At 41.2% G+C, this 19,656-nt stretch overlaps 1 protein-coding gene across 1 annotated transcript in view; it reads left to right on the top strand.

The window, feature by feature from the left end:
* The window catches only part of LOC134316375 (protein diaphanous homolog 1), a 137,716-nt gene extending 118,541 nt beyond the window's left edge, over nucleotides 1-19,175 (top strand). Inside the window, exon 19 of the mRNA XM_062996771.1 lies at nucleotides 18,928-19,175. Within this exon, the coding sequence (XP_062852841.1) occupies nucleotides 18,928-19,175 (248 nt within the window). The remainder of the gene's footprint in view (nucleotides 1-18,927) is intronic.
* The last annotated feature ends 481 nt before the right edge of the window (nucleotides 19,176-19,656 follow it).

Genomic DNA, 19,656 nt, shown 5'->3' with positions numbered 1-19,656 from the left:
CTTTGTCCTCTGTGCAATTCTACTCCATGTCAAACTACTGCCACATGTGTCCCTGTGTGAAAAGTGTGTGTGTGTGTGTGTGAGAGAGAGAGAATTATCATCTATGCTTTCCCCCCTGTGTACACTTTCACCTTTTGCCCCTCGTTTTAGCATATTACCTTGCCCTTCTCCTTCTGACAAAAATGACTGTTCTTCTCTTTCATATTTATGATCCTGTTTCTATATGCAACAACCTCAGACTTAATGAGAGAGAGCATGCCAGCTGTGGGCTCACACACGGACATGGGTGAAAGATTTTCAATGTAAAAAGTTGAAGCTTTGAAATGTCATAGCTGGCAGCTGTCTTAGACTAAGTTCTGTCTGGACTCATTCATCTGTCTGAACTGATACAGGATAACCTTTCCTGATACCTGTCCGTAAATGGTCGCTGCCCTTTTCATATTCTCTATCTGTCCATTCCTGTCCATAAAACACAGTGTGTGTGTGTGTGTGTGTGTGTGTGTGTGTGTGTGTGTGTGTGTGTGTGTGTGTGTGTGTGTGTGTGTGTGTGTGTGTGAGCAGTACTGTGTATAGCGCTGCTCTTTTCTGACAGGCTTTTGCGACCTCTCTCTTCCTCTCCCCCAGTCATCCCTCACTACCCAGCCAAGTAAAAGGACACATCCACCAGCCAAAAACAACCCATCACCCCGCTCTGTCCTTCCCTCCGTCTCTCTGTCGGTTTCTATCTCTCTCTGTATGCTGATGGCAGGGTTGCGGGTTGATGATGTCACAACTAAGGTCGTAGGACGTAGTTGCTGGTGTCGTTTGACTGACCTTGTAGCTGGGGTTTTTAACTGTTCTCACTCTTTTTTGGCCCTCTCGCACACACATAGAATAGAATACCTTTATTGCCATATAAACATATACACGTGTACAGTACAACAAACTGGAAGCTGGGGTCAGAGTGCAGGGTCAGATATTGTACGGCACCCCTGGAGGTGAGAGGGTTAAGGACCTTGCTCAAGGGCCCAGCAGTGGCTAAATGGCAGAGCTGGGATTTGAATATCCCAAAGCTCTACCCACTAGGCTACCACTGTCTCATGAGCACACACTGCAGTGTTGTCGGTGCTACATACAAACAAGCCGTTCCAGACTAGAAGGATTTGGCTTATTTCCAATATTAGCTAATAATAGTGTTTTACAATAATGCTGCTAGATCAGTATTGCTCTGAAGTAATAAATGTTCACTGGACAAATCATATATTTTTACATAATAATAAGAAGAATACCTTTATCTGTCATATATGCATATACACGTGTACAGTACAGTAATTATTTTTCCACATATCCCAGCTTGTTTGGAAGCTGGGGTCAGAGCGCAGGGTCAGCCATTGTACTGTTACCCCTGTAGCGGACAGGGTTATGGCCTTGATCAAGGACCCAATAGTGGCTGCATAACGGAGGTAGAGCCCAAAGCTCTACCCACTAGGCTACCACTGTCCCTATTTCACAGTAATTGTGTGAAATGTCATCATCATCATGCATAATCTATGGTAAAAAAGTGAAAACAATCCATATTTACAGAATTAGGATCTAAAATAAAAGCACACTACATTGCTAAGGTCATTTTTATACCCAGGATTGATTCTGTCCTTTTTTAAACCTTCATTTAACCCCCTGGGGCGGCACGGTGGCTCGGTGGGGGTAGCACTGTCGCCTCACAGCAAGAAGGACCTGAGTTCGATCCCCATGTAGGTTGGCCTGGGTCCTTTCTGTGTGGAGTTTGCATGTTCTTCCCGTGTCCACGTGGGTTTCCTCCGGGTACTCCGGTTTCCTCCCACAGTCCACAGACATGCAAGTGAGGTGAATTGGAGATACAAAAATTGTCCATGACTGTTTGACATTGAATTAGAACTGATGGATCTTTTGTAACCAATAATTACCTGTCCTGTCATGAATGAGTAAAATATAACGTTAAAATCATAATAAATAAATTAACAAATATATATTTAAACCCCAACTTAATTGTACAGCTTTTACCATCTAGTGTAATGTGTAGTGAGCCCTCCAATCCAGTCTGTTATCAAGCCAGACACCCAAGTACTTATAAGTGTCCACCAGTTCAACATTTTGACCCATGATGGTAACAGGTCCGATTGTGGTCCTATTCCTCCTAAAGTCCATTAACATCTCCTTAGTTTTGGTTATTATATTTATTATTATACATTTATTTTTATTTCTATTTTATCTTATTATATTTTAATTAAAATGTTGTTTTTACCTGGCGCTTCTTTATTTTGCTTGGCACTGACTAACCATTGAGGAACATCCTTTCACTCATGCTGTGCACTTACATACAAAATGAATGAACTCAGTGCTTTTACTAGTTGCATTTCTTTGTATTAAATTCCTTCCTAGCTTTGTGTGTGTTAATAAGTCATCCTCTTTTTTAAAGAATACTATGAGGTAAATGCATTCCCTCTTCCCCACTAGTGTAAAACTATAAACAAAAAGTAATGGAAAAAGCTCCACTAATCACATTATTCTTTTTTAGTCTTTGCAAACTGGTCAGTTTCACACACTGCACACAGAGTTTGATTTTAGGTGAGCCAGAAATTGAAACTCAGGAAGGAAAGGAAAGTTTGAAGAAGCTCATCTTGTTATGAAACCATGGGCATGAGTATCCACTCTCTGTAAATGGATTTCTGTTAGACTTTGTAGATTATACAACAGTTAGTTCCGACCTTACAATCTGATTGGTTGAGAAGCGTTCTAACTGTGCTGATATTGGTGATAACAGCGCGGCCTTTTCACACCACAACTGTATTGCTCCGCTGACGCGTTGCCAGTAACGACAAGCTTCATGCACACAAACGCGCAGGCGACACAGACTTTTTTCCCGATCGCGTTTTAAATCCGTTATCTGATATACAATCTAGTGCACTATGTAGGGAACATAAATCCGTGATCTGATACACAATCTAGTGCACTATGTAGGGAACATTAATGTGTTTGTAACGCGAACAGGTAGTTTAATAGCCCAGTTAGCAGCTCCTAAAAGTTCTGTTATCACCCATAATCCTTTGGTGTGTGTAAGAGGTTTTTTATTTCTTTTTTCCCTTCGGAGGTTCTTGCCTTCTTCTTCTTGTTCTTACCTCCCTGAAATGAGTTTTTGCAACTTGGGATGTCTGCTTTGTAGTGTTAAACTTTATATTCGTTGTGGAACTACTTTTTGGCGGAAGGTATTGTCAATATTAAAGCATATTTATTATGAAATTCAGGGCTTCTTTGATTTATTTTCTTTCTTTATTTTGTATAAAAGCAATAGAACACTTGAGGTTGTGTGTTATCGCGAATAACATCACGGCTGTGATTTGGTCGCAGGCACGAGCCAAAGGCGAGTAACACACTCCCTCTCGTGTTCTATTGCTTAACTCACTTCCATTCAGATTTAACTGTGCCAGTCAGGTAAGGCTATATTATGATGTAAGATAATAGGACCCGATCACAGTCTGTGTTGTAGCTCTTTTTAAAGGTGTTGGATTGGGTTGTTTTACACCAAATAGAAAAGCATTAAGGATTGTACTTTATCTAAAAATGAAAAAAAGGGCCGGTGATAGCTCAGTGGTTAAGGTACTGCACTAGTAAACAGAAGGTTGCCGGTTCAAGCCCCGCCACCACCAAGTTGCCACTGTTGGGTCCCTGAGCAAGGCCCTTAACCCTCAATTGCTCATTGTGTTCCGCTCACTGTGTAAGTCGCTTTGGATAAAAGCGTCTGCTAAATGCTGAAAATATAAATATAAATATAAAAACCTTTCCCAAACTGTTGTTCTTACCCATATCACAAGGTCAAATGTGAACCAACCTCCAGAATTTTTCCCTGTGGTGTGGTATTAAGATAAATACCAATGGCAGTTGGATCCAGTCTAAATCAAATCTACAACACAAAGAGAACAAGTTAATGGGTCTGAATACTTTTAGAATCCACTGTAGAACGTGTACCTATCACAGAAGATGCTGTCTGCAGAATTTCTAACACCACTTTAAAGATGGCATATAATAAATAAGGGCAGCACGGTGGCTAAGTGGGTAGCACTGTCGCCTCACAGCAAGAAGGTCCTGGGTTCGATCCTTTGGTCCTTTCTGTGTGGAGTTTGCATGTTCTTCCCGTGTCCACATGGGTTTCCTCCGGGTACTCCGGTTTCCTCCCACAGTCCAAAGACATCAAGTGAGGTGTGTGTTTGATAAACCTTGTGAACTGATGAACCTTGTGTGATGAGTAACTACCGTTCCTGTCATGAATGTAACCAAAGTGTAAAACATGACATTAAAATCCTAATAAAGAAACATATTATAAATAAAAAAGTGGCTACTCCACTTAACAGCTCATTCTTTTCTTCTCATTGTACTGTGCATCTTTTGGGGGTGGTCCAGAGATTGGAAGTGGTTGTCCAACAAACTCATTGTCAAAAGTCCACATACTTTTGGCTTGTATATTTGAGCATTTATTCTGGAAACGGGTATGCTCTGGTTGTTAACTGCACAGGCTTTCGCTGTGTTGTTAAACTTAAAAAGCAAATGTCAGATATTTTTGCTGTGACATTTCTTTTATTTGAAGTAATGGTTTTAATTTTTAGTTTGAGTGTTTGTGTTCTAAGCCATGATAATGTCACTTTTTATACGGGTGTTCAAGCCTGAACCGAGCAGCTCCACTAATGTCTGATTCAGACTTGTTACTCCTGTACATTGATCTTCTCTCTTTCCTCATTTGCTGGCCTGTATTTGATGCAGCATGCCAGTAGACTGTTGGTGAGTCAGTTGTTTTTTGAAGTCGGCACCTCACACAACCACATTAGCCAGTAAGATACATATAGTTGCAATCAAAAGTAGTCAGGCCTGTTGCAAATTAGGTTTGTTAGCAAAATGTACAAACTTTCAATCATACCAGAACAATTTAAATAGCTTAACACAATTAATATAACAACATTTAACACAGAATTCCAATTTTAATGACCACTGCACTAAATAGAATCCCTCATAGGAGCACACATTTGCAAATCAGGTGTTGTCTTAAGCACATCTGATGCAACCTATGCAGTTCACACTACACAACTGGATCTCTTGTAATTGAGGGTCTTTCAAGTCGGTGTGGCTTTCACACTACACGACTGATCGGCGATAGGGGGTTTCACACTACACCATCTATCACCAGCTGGAATCACAGGCGAGTCTATCTGGTCTCCCAAACTACGTTTTGTCATGAAAACAAACGCGAGAAGTGAAGAGGAGTTTAACGATACCACGTCCAAAAATGTCCATCAACAAGCAGCGAGCGATCAAAGTTGTTTGTGCGCTGATGTGCAGCGTAAAATCAAAGAGAAAAATAAATGAATCCGAGTGGATTTGGCAACGCGACCAGCAGGGATTGTTTTGTTCAGTAGCGAGTTGGAGGTGAATAATTTTTTTTTTTTTTGTAATGCAGTGTTGGTATTATGGTTTGGCGTGGACGATAAGTTCACAAATATTGTATAGCTTGTGTGTGTGTGCTGATGTATTCTGATAGAAACTATATTATGCCCCTCACATTTACATTTACATTTTCAGCATTTAGCAGATGCTTTTATCCAAAGCGACTTACACAATGAGCAACTGAGGCTTTAAGGGCCTTGCTCAGGGACCCAACAGTGGCAACTTGGTGGTGGCGGGCTTGAACCGGCAACCTTCTGTTTACTAGTCCAGTACCTTAACCACTGAGCTATCACTGGCCCTCACCACACTCATTGCCAGTTGCAACCGACTGATCCAAATATTCAACATGCTAGATATCTCTCCTCAGTGCGAGCCGCTCGGATCGAGTTGTTGAACAGTTCACACATAGCGATTGAGAGCCGAGTTTAGATCGCCGAGCGAACGCCCAGTTGCTCCCGAGCTGCCACATCTAGTGGTGACCAGTCGGCGAGCGAAAACCAGGGCAAAAATTGTGTAGTGTGAACTAGGCATTATCAAGCATCGGTGTTCTTAAGATAAAACACATCAAATACCTGGATCGGTCAGGGGTTTGTTGACTGTGACGTCTTACTACATGTAAGAAATATGGCCAAGTCGAGAGTTTTACAAGAAGTTAATAGAGGAGATATCTGCCTTGTACAAACAAAGAAAAAGAAACAAAAAGATAGCAAAAGCACTGAATGTTTTTAGAGATACTGTTGGAAGCATAGTTCACAAGTTGAAGGTTAAAAGAGCACTGGCTACAATACGTGAATGTGGCAGAATGAGGAATCTATAACCTGCTGGCACTAAGTTCCTAAGGAGGCAGGCGGTCAACAACCTTTGAGTGGCTGCAAAAGACCTGCAGCACAAAGTAAACACTAAAGGTCTCCAAGCCTGAACTCCAAGATGTACACCTACAAACTTAAAAGCACAAGAAATGCTCAAAACTTTATAAATAAACCACCGAGCATTTGTAATTTTGTTTTGTGAAGCAATAAAACAAAACTTAAACTTTTGGGATCTATGGATCAGTGGTATGTGTAGAGGAGGAAGAGTAAAGCAAACGCTGAAAAGAACACCCTACGTACAGTGAAGCATTCTGCCTACTGGTGCGATTTTGTTTTCTCTAAAGAGTTTGGAGGGCAAGAAGAAAATGTCATGCCTTTTATAAGGCATTGGCATTATTGGACCTTTCAACAGGACAATGATCCCAGGCATACCTCAAAGTCCACCAAGGCTTGGTCCTGGAGTGGCAGTTACAGTCGCTTGAATTGAACCACATAGAAAAGCTTTGGTGGGATTTGAATAAAATAGATGCAGCACACAGACCCAAAAATATTAGTAACATGAGACCATTGCTCATAATGAATGAGCTAAGACCAACCTTTTTTGCACCACGGACCGGTTTCATATAAGATGGCAGTTATATAATAGGACAGTTGTAGCCTAGTGGTTAAGGTACTGGACTAGTAATCCAAAGGTTGCTGGTTCAAGCCCCACCACTGCCAGGTTGCCACTGTTGGGCCCTTGAGCAAGGCCCTTAACCCTTAATTGCTTAGATAATATACTGTCACAGAACTGTAAGTCGCTTTGGATAAAAGCGTCTGCTAAATGACACAAATTTAAATGTAAATATAAGATATAATTTTACGGAGCGGCGGGGGTGGGAGGATTGTGGTGGAACTTTTCCTGTCAGAAAGCAAATTCAGACACGAGATTCTTTTTAGCTGGATTGAAGTTTAATGAAAGCACAATTGTGGATTCTTACATACAACATAGAAGCTTACCGCAGTAAGAACAATGAAGTAAATTTACATAGGTCCTTTATACCTCTATCGCCCTCTCCATCGCCAACCCCTCCTCCTTGAAGTCGGACACAAGAGAATCATCAGGAGGATGATTCTTACATACACGTGGTTATATAGCAATAAGAAAATACATCACACTTATGCAAAACTGCTGTTTTTATTTCAACTTTTACACACAGAACATTTAGCAGCATTTTGGCTCGTTTAACGAAAGGGTCTACAATTGGAAGATGTGGATGTCAATCAAACGCGATGGACCAATAAGAGTGGATGCAGAGTTGAGTTTTTCCGTTAAAGTTCTGTCACAATTTTAGATGATTAAAAACCAAAGCACAAGATGGAAACGGTGTAGTTTGTTTTATTTAATAACACTAATGGATTAATCGTTGAGGATGTGAGATATCTCCAAGCCCGGACAAGATAGGTTCTTTATCTCAGGTGAATGATTTATCATGTATAAAGCGATTTTTATTGTGTTTAAACAGTGTTTTTAAATGTGGCAGTAGTAGATGAATTTTTTTTTTTATGTTAAAAGTTTAAGTAGATCAGTGTGTTTTAATTTCTGAATGGCTGTTGTGGATGAGTTGTAGATCAGTGGCACATGTTAATGATGTCATCAAGCGTGAGTGGCAATAAACGGCGCTCTGTTGGAACGTATCTTCGTTTGTTATTTGCTTTACACACAAACAATGGCCTTATTTACATTAAGTGTTATTTACATTAAGTGTTATTTACATTAAGCAACAGTATCGGATCGGATTACATGTTTTTTTCTTTCCGATATCCGATCCAGTGATTTGGCCCAATATCGGACCGATACCGATACAGAGTATCGGATCGGTGCCAGCCCTACTACTCACCAGTGATAGAAAATCAGTGGGAACCCTGAGCTTTTTTTGCTGCAATGGGACGCTCCCATCTAGGGGTAATAGGAGACAATAACACCAGAGGTGTGCAATCTACTCCGTAACTTTGTTTTGTTTGCCGTCACTGCAGAAAATCCTGCTTCACAAAGATAGGATGTTGACAGTTTTTATTGCTTCTGTAGCAATCTCTGATTATTTATTATTTTCGTCCGGTCTGGTAATAAATGACCCACAGACCAGTACCGGTGGCCCGGTGCTTGGGGACCACTGAGCTAAGATTCCTCAGGAACACTGCTGGTGTCTGGCTATGCATCACATTAACAGCAAAAGGGTGATCTACTAAGTACTAAAGACACTCGTCATGAAGGGGTTGAATAATTCTGAGACTGCAGTGGCATTTTGTGTTGAATTTGGAGAAACCACTTGTTTTATTAGCTGTGTTAAGCTATTTAAATTGCTCTTGTTTGATTGGTTTATTGCAAAAAGCTTGTAAAATTAGCTAATAAACCTATATTGCAATATGGTTTGAATAATTTGATTGGAGGTGGAGCAGAACACAGAGTACGGAGGTAGAAAGTTATGCATGCACATCTGCGTGTGATACCGCTGTAACTCATCATGATGATGGTTTTTTAATGCTCTCACTTCTGCTACCAGTCTGCAATGCTGCTCTCCTCAGAGACTCGCGACTCTCCACGGAGCGCACTTAGCCAGCCGGCACGGCCCTACCCCTCACCTCGTCTCCATTTATTCGCACACACTCCTTCTGTGATGCGTCTAGCAGTCAACTTCATTACAGCAGCGACCAGCGCTGTTAAGACACTCTCTAAATCACTGCTCACGACTTCATCACTGTCAACACACACACACACACAAACACACACACTGTTCCAGCAATGGCACACACGCGACCTCTCAGAAAAAAGTCCTATGCTTGCATATTTATGTCCTCAGTATACATGCACACACACATTGGCGTGTCTAGGGGTTTAGCTGTTGTCGGTCACCCGTTTCGCCATCTGTTGCTGTCTAATTTCTTATTCCAGTCTGTTCCTGTGCGACGCCGAAAGACTCTTGTTGAATGAAATATGGCCATAAGCTGCCTGCTTTGCCATGTGGCCGTGTTTGCACATAATACATAACCCCAGCTTATCTGGCTCATTTCTACACAATCAAACTAATTCACTTTCTTAGTTTTTAATTTCTTGTAAGTATTTGTGAGCAAATTGGCTCTCCTAATACTAGAATTTTGTCTTTAATACCATATTACAGGGTAGCCTAGTGGATAGAGCTTTGGGCTATCAACTGAAAGATTGATGCAGCCACTGTTGGGCCCTTAAGCAAAGCCCTTAACCCTCTCTGCTCCAGGGGCGCTGTACGATGGCTGACCCTGTGCTCTGACCCCAGTTTCCAAACAAGTTGGGATATGCGAATAAATAATTTTGTTGTATTGTACGTCTGTATATGAGAATCTAATCCACTGTGACTTTACAATCCTAAGCATGTATTAATACCTGCTGCCACATCTTATCATGTTTTAAACAAAACAGCAGCTTGCAAAGACTGGGATTAATTACCAGAAAGTCATCACTCTATGTCACAAACAGGTTTTGTCATTGGCTGTGCTTTGAAAAGGTCAGCAGCTAATTAGTTCAGAGTTCAGTCAAACTGATCTTTGGGCAGGGTGGCAAGCCGAGTGTTAAAGCGGCAAATGCAACACTTAAGGTCTGTCTGAAAACCTAGCGAGCTGCTTTGGAGCCTACTGCCTAAGTAGTAACTCATAAGGCAGGTTATTCAGATGCACTACTTAGATCTCCACAGTTTTTGCTTACTAAGCTAACACAGTTAGCCTCAGGGCATTCAAACCAATGGGTTGAGGTGGCACAACTCGCTAGCATGCCAGCTAACAACTCCCTCAGTGTACTGAAAATGGTTAAATTGTCATTAACGAGCCCAAATTTACAAATAAATGTCACCTATACACTTGTATACAAATTTAAAACCATAAAAAAAAATTCATTGCTCTGCAGTCGTCCGCCATATTTGTAATTCTTTTTGTCAGAAACGTTGTGCCGCACTAAATTCTGGGATTGACTCCACCACTAACAAAGCATCGGATGCTCTCTTGTTATTCAGTCAGATTATGACTTCGAAATAAGGCAGCATTTAAGAATTTGGACAGTGTTCTTCTCAGGGGAGCGCATATGATGACGTAAAATGTGTCTATGTAGAGAGCTCACTAAGTTTTCAGACAGACCCCCAGTGTAGCGATAGGGCAAGTAAATAAATGGCACCACCACTCTCCATTAGAAAACATTGGCACAGCAAGCGCAAAGCGGTTTTGCCATGTATCATGGTGAATAGAGATGGGACGATCGATCGGCTATGAATCGGTATCGGCAGATTTTTAATCAAAATATGCTATCGGCGATCGGCGATATTTCCTAAAAGTAGCCGATCCGATCATGTGATATATAAAGATCATGTTAAGTTAACAGCTCAGTGGATTGATCCAGACTTTGAGCTACGACGCACCAACCATCACATCACCATTCATCAACCATCGTACAGAAACCACAGTGAAAGCTCTTCATGACCTAAAATAACATCATTAACTTTGTGCATCATACATACGATGTAATTTTGCTGATTGTAATATTTACTTTAAAAAGATAATTCAGCCCGGTCACATCTGAGTCGATTCTATCAGCACGTTATATAAACTCCTGGTTCACTTTAGTAAATCGTAAGCGGTTCTTACTTGTGATGTAGATGAGAACAGAAAACGTTACAGAGCCAATCAGAGGCAAAAGTTTATTCATTACCAAATTCGTTAGTTCAGAATCATCTGCTGAACTTTTAGCTCCTTAGACGGAACGAGTCTGACTCGGTTACAGATCTGTGGTAATAGCAGTTTAATTAAGCTTTTTAATGAAGCTTTTTAATGTAAGAGAGTCACACAAAATGTTCTGTAGTAGCTGGTGTTTATTTAAAACCACGACATTTAATTAATAACAGTAAACACGGAGAGATAACTGAGAAGAGAAACTTACGCTTCGCGAAAAATGACTCGTGAATCAATGAATCACTTATAGCGATACAGTAAACAAAGCGTCTCTTCTAAAGGCACACACACACGCGCGCGCTGCTCCGGTTTATCTTCACTGTGAGGCTCTTTTTAAGTTTATTTATTTTATTTACTGCTAACCCCCCAAACCCCCCCCCCCCCCCCCCCCGATCGCAATAGGCTATCGGCCGATGTCCCTGAAAGGAGATCGGAGATCGGAATCGGTGCCAAAAACCCCGATCGTCCCATCTCTAATGGTGAATGCAACTTAAAGCGCCTCACAGACTGTATTAGTAACTGTTGACTGTACTTACACTGTTGTATTGTGTACCCTATGTAGAGGGCATCGAGTGAACACGAAGGACTTTAGTGTTTGAAATAATTGGTATAATGGAATGCGTATATTACATTAACATTATATTAACATAGTTTTATCATAGTTTATCAATGCTCACTTCGAAATCAAGAATCTGATCCTGATTCTGACAAGCCAAAAAAATTGGGTTGCAGAGAAAAATAATAATAATGAAATAAATTTGTACCCAAACGCTCCCTTGAGGAAGCTTTATGTTACATCTTGTAAACCCCAGTGGGACCAGATTGTGCAGAGCATAGCAGAGAGAGTTAAGATGAATTGTTTGTGTTGCCTGGGTCGCCTAAAAAATCATGGTCGTAATGTGGGTCGGTGGAAAAAAAGTTTGACCAACCCTGTTACAGGTAATGTACTACTTGAAGTTGGGTCAAGAATTGATGTCCATATTTACCATGTAGTGGAATTGTTTGGTCTGCTATGTCTCCTTTTTGAAGAAACCTTACAGACAAATTGTGTGCATTATTTTGCACTTGTTACATACTAATAAAATAAAATTTTTGCAGTCCTTATAAAACATTTATGATCTCTCAGTGCTTTGTAGTGAGTGTGCAGCACACGTGCCCATTTAGCGTCCCACTGTGCACATACAATTTTATGATCCAGCCGTTACCAACTCTAGGTGCTTTAATGCTGGACCATTTAGAGCTTTTATTCAGTACTAAAATTGTAAAAGAAAGTTTTACTCTAATGTAGTCTAGTGTGTGTGTGTGTGTGTGTGTGTGTGTGTCTGTGTGTGTGTGTGTGTGTGTGTGTGTGTGTGTCTGTGTGTGTATGTGTGTGTGTTTACAGCTGTATACAGGCTTACTGAAAGATTTCTAATTCCAACATCAGACATGGGGTGCAAATGTGTAGAGAATGTTTTACACCATTAGAGATTTCCACAGAAATAAAGTGTGTGTGTGTTTACAGCTGTATACAGGCTTACTGAAAGATTTCTAATTCCAACATCAGACATGGGGTGCAAATGTGTAGAGAATGTTTTACACCATTAGAGATTTCCACAGAAATAAAGTGTGTGTGTGTGTGTGTTTACAGCTGTATACAGGCTTACTGAAAGATTTCTAATTCCAAACATTAGACATGGGGTGCAAATGAGTAGAGAATGTTTTACACCATTAGAGATTTCCACAGAAATAAAGGGTGTGTGTGTGTGTGTTATACAGCTGCATACAGGCTTACTGAAAGATTTCTAATTCCAAACATTAGGCATGGGGTGCAAATGAGTAGAGAATGTTTTACACCATCAAAGATTTCCACAGAAATAAAGTGTGTATGTGTCTCTGTGTGTGTGTGTGTGTGAGTGTGCACGTACATGCTGTCCGTATTCCCATCAGAGCGAAGTGCGAGCAATTGAGGTTTATCTGCGAGCTTTCTCTCGCTGATGGTAGGGAGAAGGGGAGGAATACTGGGAGACGAGTGCTACGCTTGGCATTTCAATTCATTTCATCTCATGTTGGTTTGTGTATTGTTTCTCCCTCCAGAGACAGGTTATAAAATCTTCGTGTAAACAGCTCATGTGGTAATAAATTGCTGCCTTTGTTTTGGAAGTGAGAAGTAGTACTATGTTTGCTTAGCGAGGAGGAAATGAGTTTCGACTCACCTGTAGTTTCATGCAGCCGAGCCGCAGAGGGATGCTGTTTTCGTTGGTTATTTGCACTTTCTTTTATTAGTTTGGGATATCAGACTAAGTAAACACACGAGACGGAGCAGAGTTATTTTCATCTCGTGCATGAACTATCTTCAAACACTCTGAGAGCTGGAAGTGTACGTGTGTGAAAAAGCAACAGATTAGAGAGCTATCAGAGTGCATGTATTTGGGATTTGTTTGACAGGAAGAAAGATAAAGAAAGCTTTCACCATGCGCAGGCCTGCTAGTAAATAAATCATATCGCGTTTGGGCAGAAAACCCTCTCTCATCTTCTTTCACTCAGTCGCGCTCGGATTTCTTTGTGAGGTTAATGCATAGGCCACTAATGCCACAAAGAAAAGCTCTCATTCTGTTTTGCAGATACCCTTATACAACTCATTTTCTGATTCTTTTATCCCCTCCACACTCCACACTGCTTTGATTACATACCTCTTTGCTGTGCCAGTACAGAGATTTTTTTTTATTATGTTGTGCATGTCAGGCAGATTTTTAAAGCCACAGTTCCTCCAATAATGTATGTACACACTTCTTCTTCTTGTTCCTCAGCCTTTGTCCCGTTTTTCGGTTACGGGGTCGGCACTTCCGGCTTCTTCCCGTTAGGGGTCGCCGGCGGGATTTGGCACAGTTTTACGTCGGATGCCCTTCCTGACACAACCCTCCCTATTTATCCGGGCTTGGGACCGGCACTACAATCCACTGGTCTGTGCATCCCAGCGGCTAGGTAACTATGGGACAATTCAGTGTCTCCAGTTAGCCTAGCGGCATGTCTTTGGACTGTGAGAGGAAAACATGCAAACTCCGCACAGAAAGGACTCGGACCGCCCCACCCGGGGATCGAACCCAGGACCTTCTCGCTGTAAGGCGACAGTGCTACCCACTGAGAATGTATACACACTTGTTTTCCTATTATTATAAAACCAGTGCCTGAAGTTAGCTTTTTGTTTTGTACAGGAACTATGAGACTAACGTACATAGTAAGTCATAAGCTGCGTCCGAAATCGCATACTTCCATACTCAGTAGTGCGCGAAAGCAGTACGCGAGAGCGGTTAGTATGTCCGAATACATAGTATACATAAGTACGCGAGAAGTACCCGGATGACCTACTTCTTGAGCAGCCATGTTTGAGTATGCAAACAATGCACACTTTCGGTCCGCTAATGTATCCCATAATTCAACTGGAGCTGCGTAGGCGTTCGAAGCGGAAGAAGAAACAAGAAAGATGGCGGAAAACAGAGAGTCCTCTGTTTACAAGTGTAAGTAAGATAAACAAAATACAGCCCTAAATAACGTTATGATTAGCGCAAAAACACCATAAATATCCAAAATTTTGCCGAGTGGGGCTTGTAATGAGCACACGGTCTGTAACTATGGTGATATTACATCATCACGTGACATTGGTAAGATGGTGGATGTAGTACGTAGGGGTGTTGCGTGCATACTGCATACTTCTGTACTGAAAGTGCATACTTCTTTACCGACCGAGCGGTGCGTACTTCCTCGAATCTAGTACTTGACATGTATTTATATGTGTTCCTGACTGCTGATAATGTCTGTAAATACTGGTAATCATCCTTAATCATCACCAAATAATTAATTTTAACAAAACCACACAAGCAACAATTGTTGGCTGGTAGCACTGTTGCCTTATACAGTAAACAGCAGCACCGTGACCCAGATCAACCACACAGCAGTATTAAATCATAACGGCAGCTTACCTTGAAGGCCATCTTGTATATTTCCAGAATATTTCCAGAATATAAAAATCCATATTTTACTGTGTTTATCCCCCTAACTAATGAAAACCGTCTTAGAACTTCATTTATTCTCTCGGCTGTCGCGGTTTAAAGCTGAAACTGGTAATTCGTTCACTTATATGTCAATTATACAGCAACCAATGAAGAGAGAGATTCCACCCAAAATTTTAATTCGAAGCTCTGATTGGTTTATACATCTGAATCTCTTGAACCGGAGTTGTTTTGCCCACAGAGTGACCAAAACGAATGAATCTTTACCATAGATAAGAGCACAGTTTTATGATTTGATTGCAATGAATAATTCTTCGTTTAAAGAGTCGTTTCTGACTCATTGACTCAGTGATTCAGTTTTCATGCTCATACGCGAAGGAAAGCGTTCCGCTCAGCGCTTTTGTGTTTTAAACGTTCTCAAATGGTAACCTGTGTGGTAACCTGTGTATTCTATGGCCTCACATCATTCTCGGACTCGCGTACTGATTGACACTCCTCGTACTTACGTGGGGGCTTTTGCTTTAGGTGCCGAAATAAATTTAATGTGTTGCCACCTTTTGTCGTCACTGTATTTTTGCACGTTTTACAAATTACAGTCGTTTGTTTGGAGTCTGACCTTCTGTATCCGAAAAACTTCCACACTAGTGATGTAGCTCGGCTTTTAGGGACTAGTTCGTCCTCAGTGCTAACTGCGGCACTACTCTCTGCAATGGTCGCCATTATTTCACTGTTACGCGCTTGAGAGTGAGTGACGTGCGTTTGCTAACAATATTGCGATATGGCAAAAATCATATCGAATTTACAACTATACCAGTATTATCGTGAAAGATATTATATCACCCACCCCTAACTGCAACTGCCTACAACACTTTGCTTTGTTCACTGCAGTTTTTCTTTTTTAACAGTTTACGGTTGGCTAATGACTGTCAGTTATCGGTTAAAAGAAATTGGCAACATTTGCGTCCCTATTTTCCCTTGCATTAAGGTCCAGGTCTGAGCTGTGTTAAAACCTGCATGTTTTTTGTGGGTTTCAGGATGAGCATGACTTAAATAATCTCTTCAGGTTCTCACTGTAATGCAGACTGAATGCTTATATACTCTCCTGGCTTTAGAAGCCGAGCTCTGCTCCGACACTCTATTTAAGTGTTTTGTCGGCCTGATGAAGCTTCACTTGTTATTCGTTTTCACTCTTATAGTGTTGTGTAACATGTTGGTTCGAGGATGTCTCCCTGCATTCATTTCCTCTTTATCACACTCAAACACATCTGTCGGCTCGCCTCAGCGCTGCTGCCAAACGCAACAGATTATTTACCCAAACAGGCTCTTTTGTGCCAGCGCGGCACTCTTATTCCAGCACTCGTTTACATGCAAATTCAGAACTAATGCTAGAGCCTCCCGTGCATTACAGAGCTCAGCAGCCCTAATCTCAGCTTTATCTGCCAGACTAGTTGTCGTTCAAACAAGTTCCACACACGGACAGAACGAGAGAGATAGAGTGCCGGATAGAGAGATGAGGAGGAAGAGGGTCCATTACCATTTAAATGCTTATTATCATTAAGGAGGCAGAGGAGAGGAAGAGAAAAAACGATTTTTAATAGGGATTTGGTGAAATGGTGTTAAGGCGGCTGAGCAGAACTGAGCTTCTAATCACAGAGCTGCACTCGGGTTTACATTACCACTTCATAATAGCTACAGAGACAAGAAAAGCAAAAAAAGGAGGACAGAAAATGTGTGCAGACTGTTGAAATGACCTACCTACTGTTCTGGAATGGGTACGAGTTGCTCGATTGTGTGTGTCTTTTTGCAGGCTGGTGAGGTAGCATATGTGCTCCTTTTACCATATGTAATGCTTCTGGGGCTTTGGATAATTAGAACAAGACATATGTTATCAGTTCCTGAGCCTGTTACACACACCCCGAAAATAACACGCCGAGAGTAGCATCATCCAGAACGTTGTTTAACGGCCAATGTAGGAGCCATAACGTGGTAGCAGTGATTTGTTATGTTTATGTGCTATGCTTTGATGGTATCTTAAACTGTGAATTTGTGTAAACAGTGGTGTCTTGAGTTTAAAAGGCTTATCAAGGCATTTATTTTCCATAAGGATGTATGGGGAAACCTGTTAATGTGTTCCATGGTCTCGTGGAACTGCATATATTTTAGGCTAATGTAAAATTAGGGGTTATTTGTGACACTTAAACACTGAAATATAATGTAGAAACACTGAAATACAATTGAAAAACAGTTAAAAATCAATAATAATAAAATATGCACTTTATTTTTACTTCTTTATTGTTTCCTTACGCTTCTAAATCGCTTGATGTTGGAATACCATATTCTGTTGAGTAAAGGCGCATTTACGTGAGCACTTGTAGCTTTTTTTCATGTTAGGTTTTGTGGCGGTGGAGAGAACTTTTAGTACATTAAACCACTTTAAGCTTTTTTTTTTTTGAAGATACACACTTTAGACTCGAAAAAAGCTGACTCTCACATTTTCTCAGAACCCCGAGCAATGATTGTAAGTTTATAAGTGATACAGTGAAGAAAATCCAGCTAAACACAGATACATGTGGAGCTATCAGAGTGGATTTGACTGTTATTCCACACAAATGCAGATTCGTCTCCTACACGAACTTTGATGACGTTTCACTTCACCACACCGCTCAAGCAGAGCGCTGAACAAAGCGGCTGTTCATTGTTAATTTGAAGTTATATATATAATATTTTTTAAGGCTGAACACGTTGAATTTAAGGAAAACGTTGAGTGTAAGGGTACAAATGTCGAGTTACAAGGTACCACTGTACTTGCCTGTGATGACGTAACTACTCAACACGTCACTACAGCGTGCATGTGCCTCCTTCTAACGTCTACAGGCTAAATTAGAAAAGGTTGGACTAGCCTCTACAGCCAACATATGAATTAGGAAGGTTGATTGGAAATGTGTGCTTTTTTTGTTAACCATCTTTTTGTCCTGGTCAGGTTCATAGTAGGTCTGGATCCCTGGTTTTCCTGGAATCACTGGGCACAATGCAGTAACACCCTGTACAGGAAGTCAGTCCATCGTGTCTGTATGTTGATGCCCTACTGACTGATAGCACCACTAGATATTAAACCCAGCATTCCAGCAGTAGTACCTGTATATAGAAGGTAGGCGCTCAGGTGGCGCAGTGGTAAAACACGCTAGCACACCAGAGCTGACATCTCGAACTCATTGGTTAGAATCTCAGCTCTGCTATCCGGCAGAATGAGCAACCTCACGAATAACCATTGCCTTGGTGTTCAGAGAGGGTGCCAGAGGCGATTCCTCATAACTGATGCAATTATGACCTCTGGTGGCTGATTGATGGCGCCTACACAGAGTTGAGGGATAATGGAGATCAGTGCCTGATTCTCTGAGTGCATATGAACTCCTCTGGTGCAGGTGAAAAGATGCAGTCGGCTACCGCACGTGTCGGAGGGGGTGTGTGTTAGTCCCGGCTCTCCTCAATCAGGGTGGAGGTCAGCATCAGTAGAGAGGAAACGTAATGCAATCTGGTAATTGGATATGATTAAATCGGTTGGAAAAGGGGGGGGATGCACACAAATAAAAATAAATAGCAGGCAGATGTGTTATTTCAGCTTTCTTAGTTTGTGACAGATTAGAAACTACACTTTTTAAACCAAAAGAATGGTCCTCCACCCAAATGAATGGTCCTCCACCCAAATGGGTCTCTTTTCATTGATAGATGGGGTACACTGCAACAGTTAGTGTCCTCAGTTCCCAAATCTTAAAAAGGTCTTATTAATAGAAAAGGTGATGGAACATTCCTCTGTGCAGTGTGTGTTGCAGGCATCAAATTCTATTTCTATCTCTATTTGTTTCTATTTACAAAACACAAACACAAGTTGATCAGTAAAACATTGGACATATGTATGAAGATTTCTTAACATTTATTCTGAACTGTCTTAGCCGCCCTGCGCCGCTCCCATGGGTTTTATGCTCACTGTGGCTTCTCTCGAGCCTCATGCTTTGATGCTGATGATAACAGCGAGAGGAGTGGAGGGGGGAGACTCTTCTTCAAAAGAACAGATGACAAGATAGCAGCATTAACAGGCCTTCGTCTCGCCTCACGCTCGCTCCATGCTCGCTCCACGCTCTTATCGCAGGAGCAGCGGGCGACTCAGGCTCTTGCAATTAAAGCAGAGAGAAACGATTAGAGCAATAGAAGTGAAAGATACGCACGTTTAGTATAATGGGATGGTTTTTTATTTAATGGGATCCAGAGTACTGTAGCTACTACTTGCATTGTGTGTGTGTGTGCGAGAGTGAGCGAGAGAGAGAGCAAGCAAACAGTTAAACCAATTTACATTTTCAAAGAAATTAAAGTCGTGTTGCCTAAAGCTGAGCACTGACTTATTTTTCTTCATTTTCAGATGTAGTTGTATTATTTTATTATTTTTTTCAGCTTTTTCCATCCAGAATTGTAGTATGCAAACTCATCTTTAGGGCAAAACAGGCAAAATGCAATTATAAGCTCATAACTGTACAGCTAACCATTTCCCAAATGTAACTAGACAGGGTATTGCAAAATGAAGATTTCCTAAAGACACATTCGAAGTTAACTCGAACAACTTTGTATTCATTGCATTTTCTTTCTAGTCAGTCACTAAAAAACTTTCAGCCATCAAGCGTCTGCTG

Source organism: Trichomycterus rosablanca, chromosome 1 (assembly GCF_030014385.1).
Source record: "Trichomycterus rosablanca isolate fTriRos1 chromosome 1, fTriRos1.hap1, whole genome shotgun sequence".
In the NCBI taxonomy this organism is placed as follows: Eukaryota; Metazoa; Chordata; class Actinopteri; order Siluriformes; family Trichomycteridae; genus Trichomycterus; species Trichomycterus rosablanca.
The sequence above is the reverse complement of the archived record's forward strand: the minus strand, read 5'-3'. Positions and strand labels throughout refer to the sequence as shown.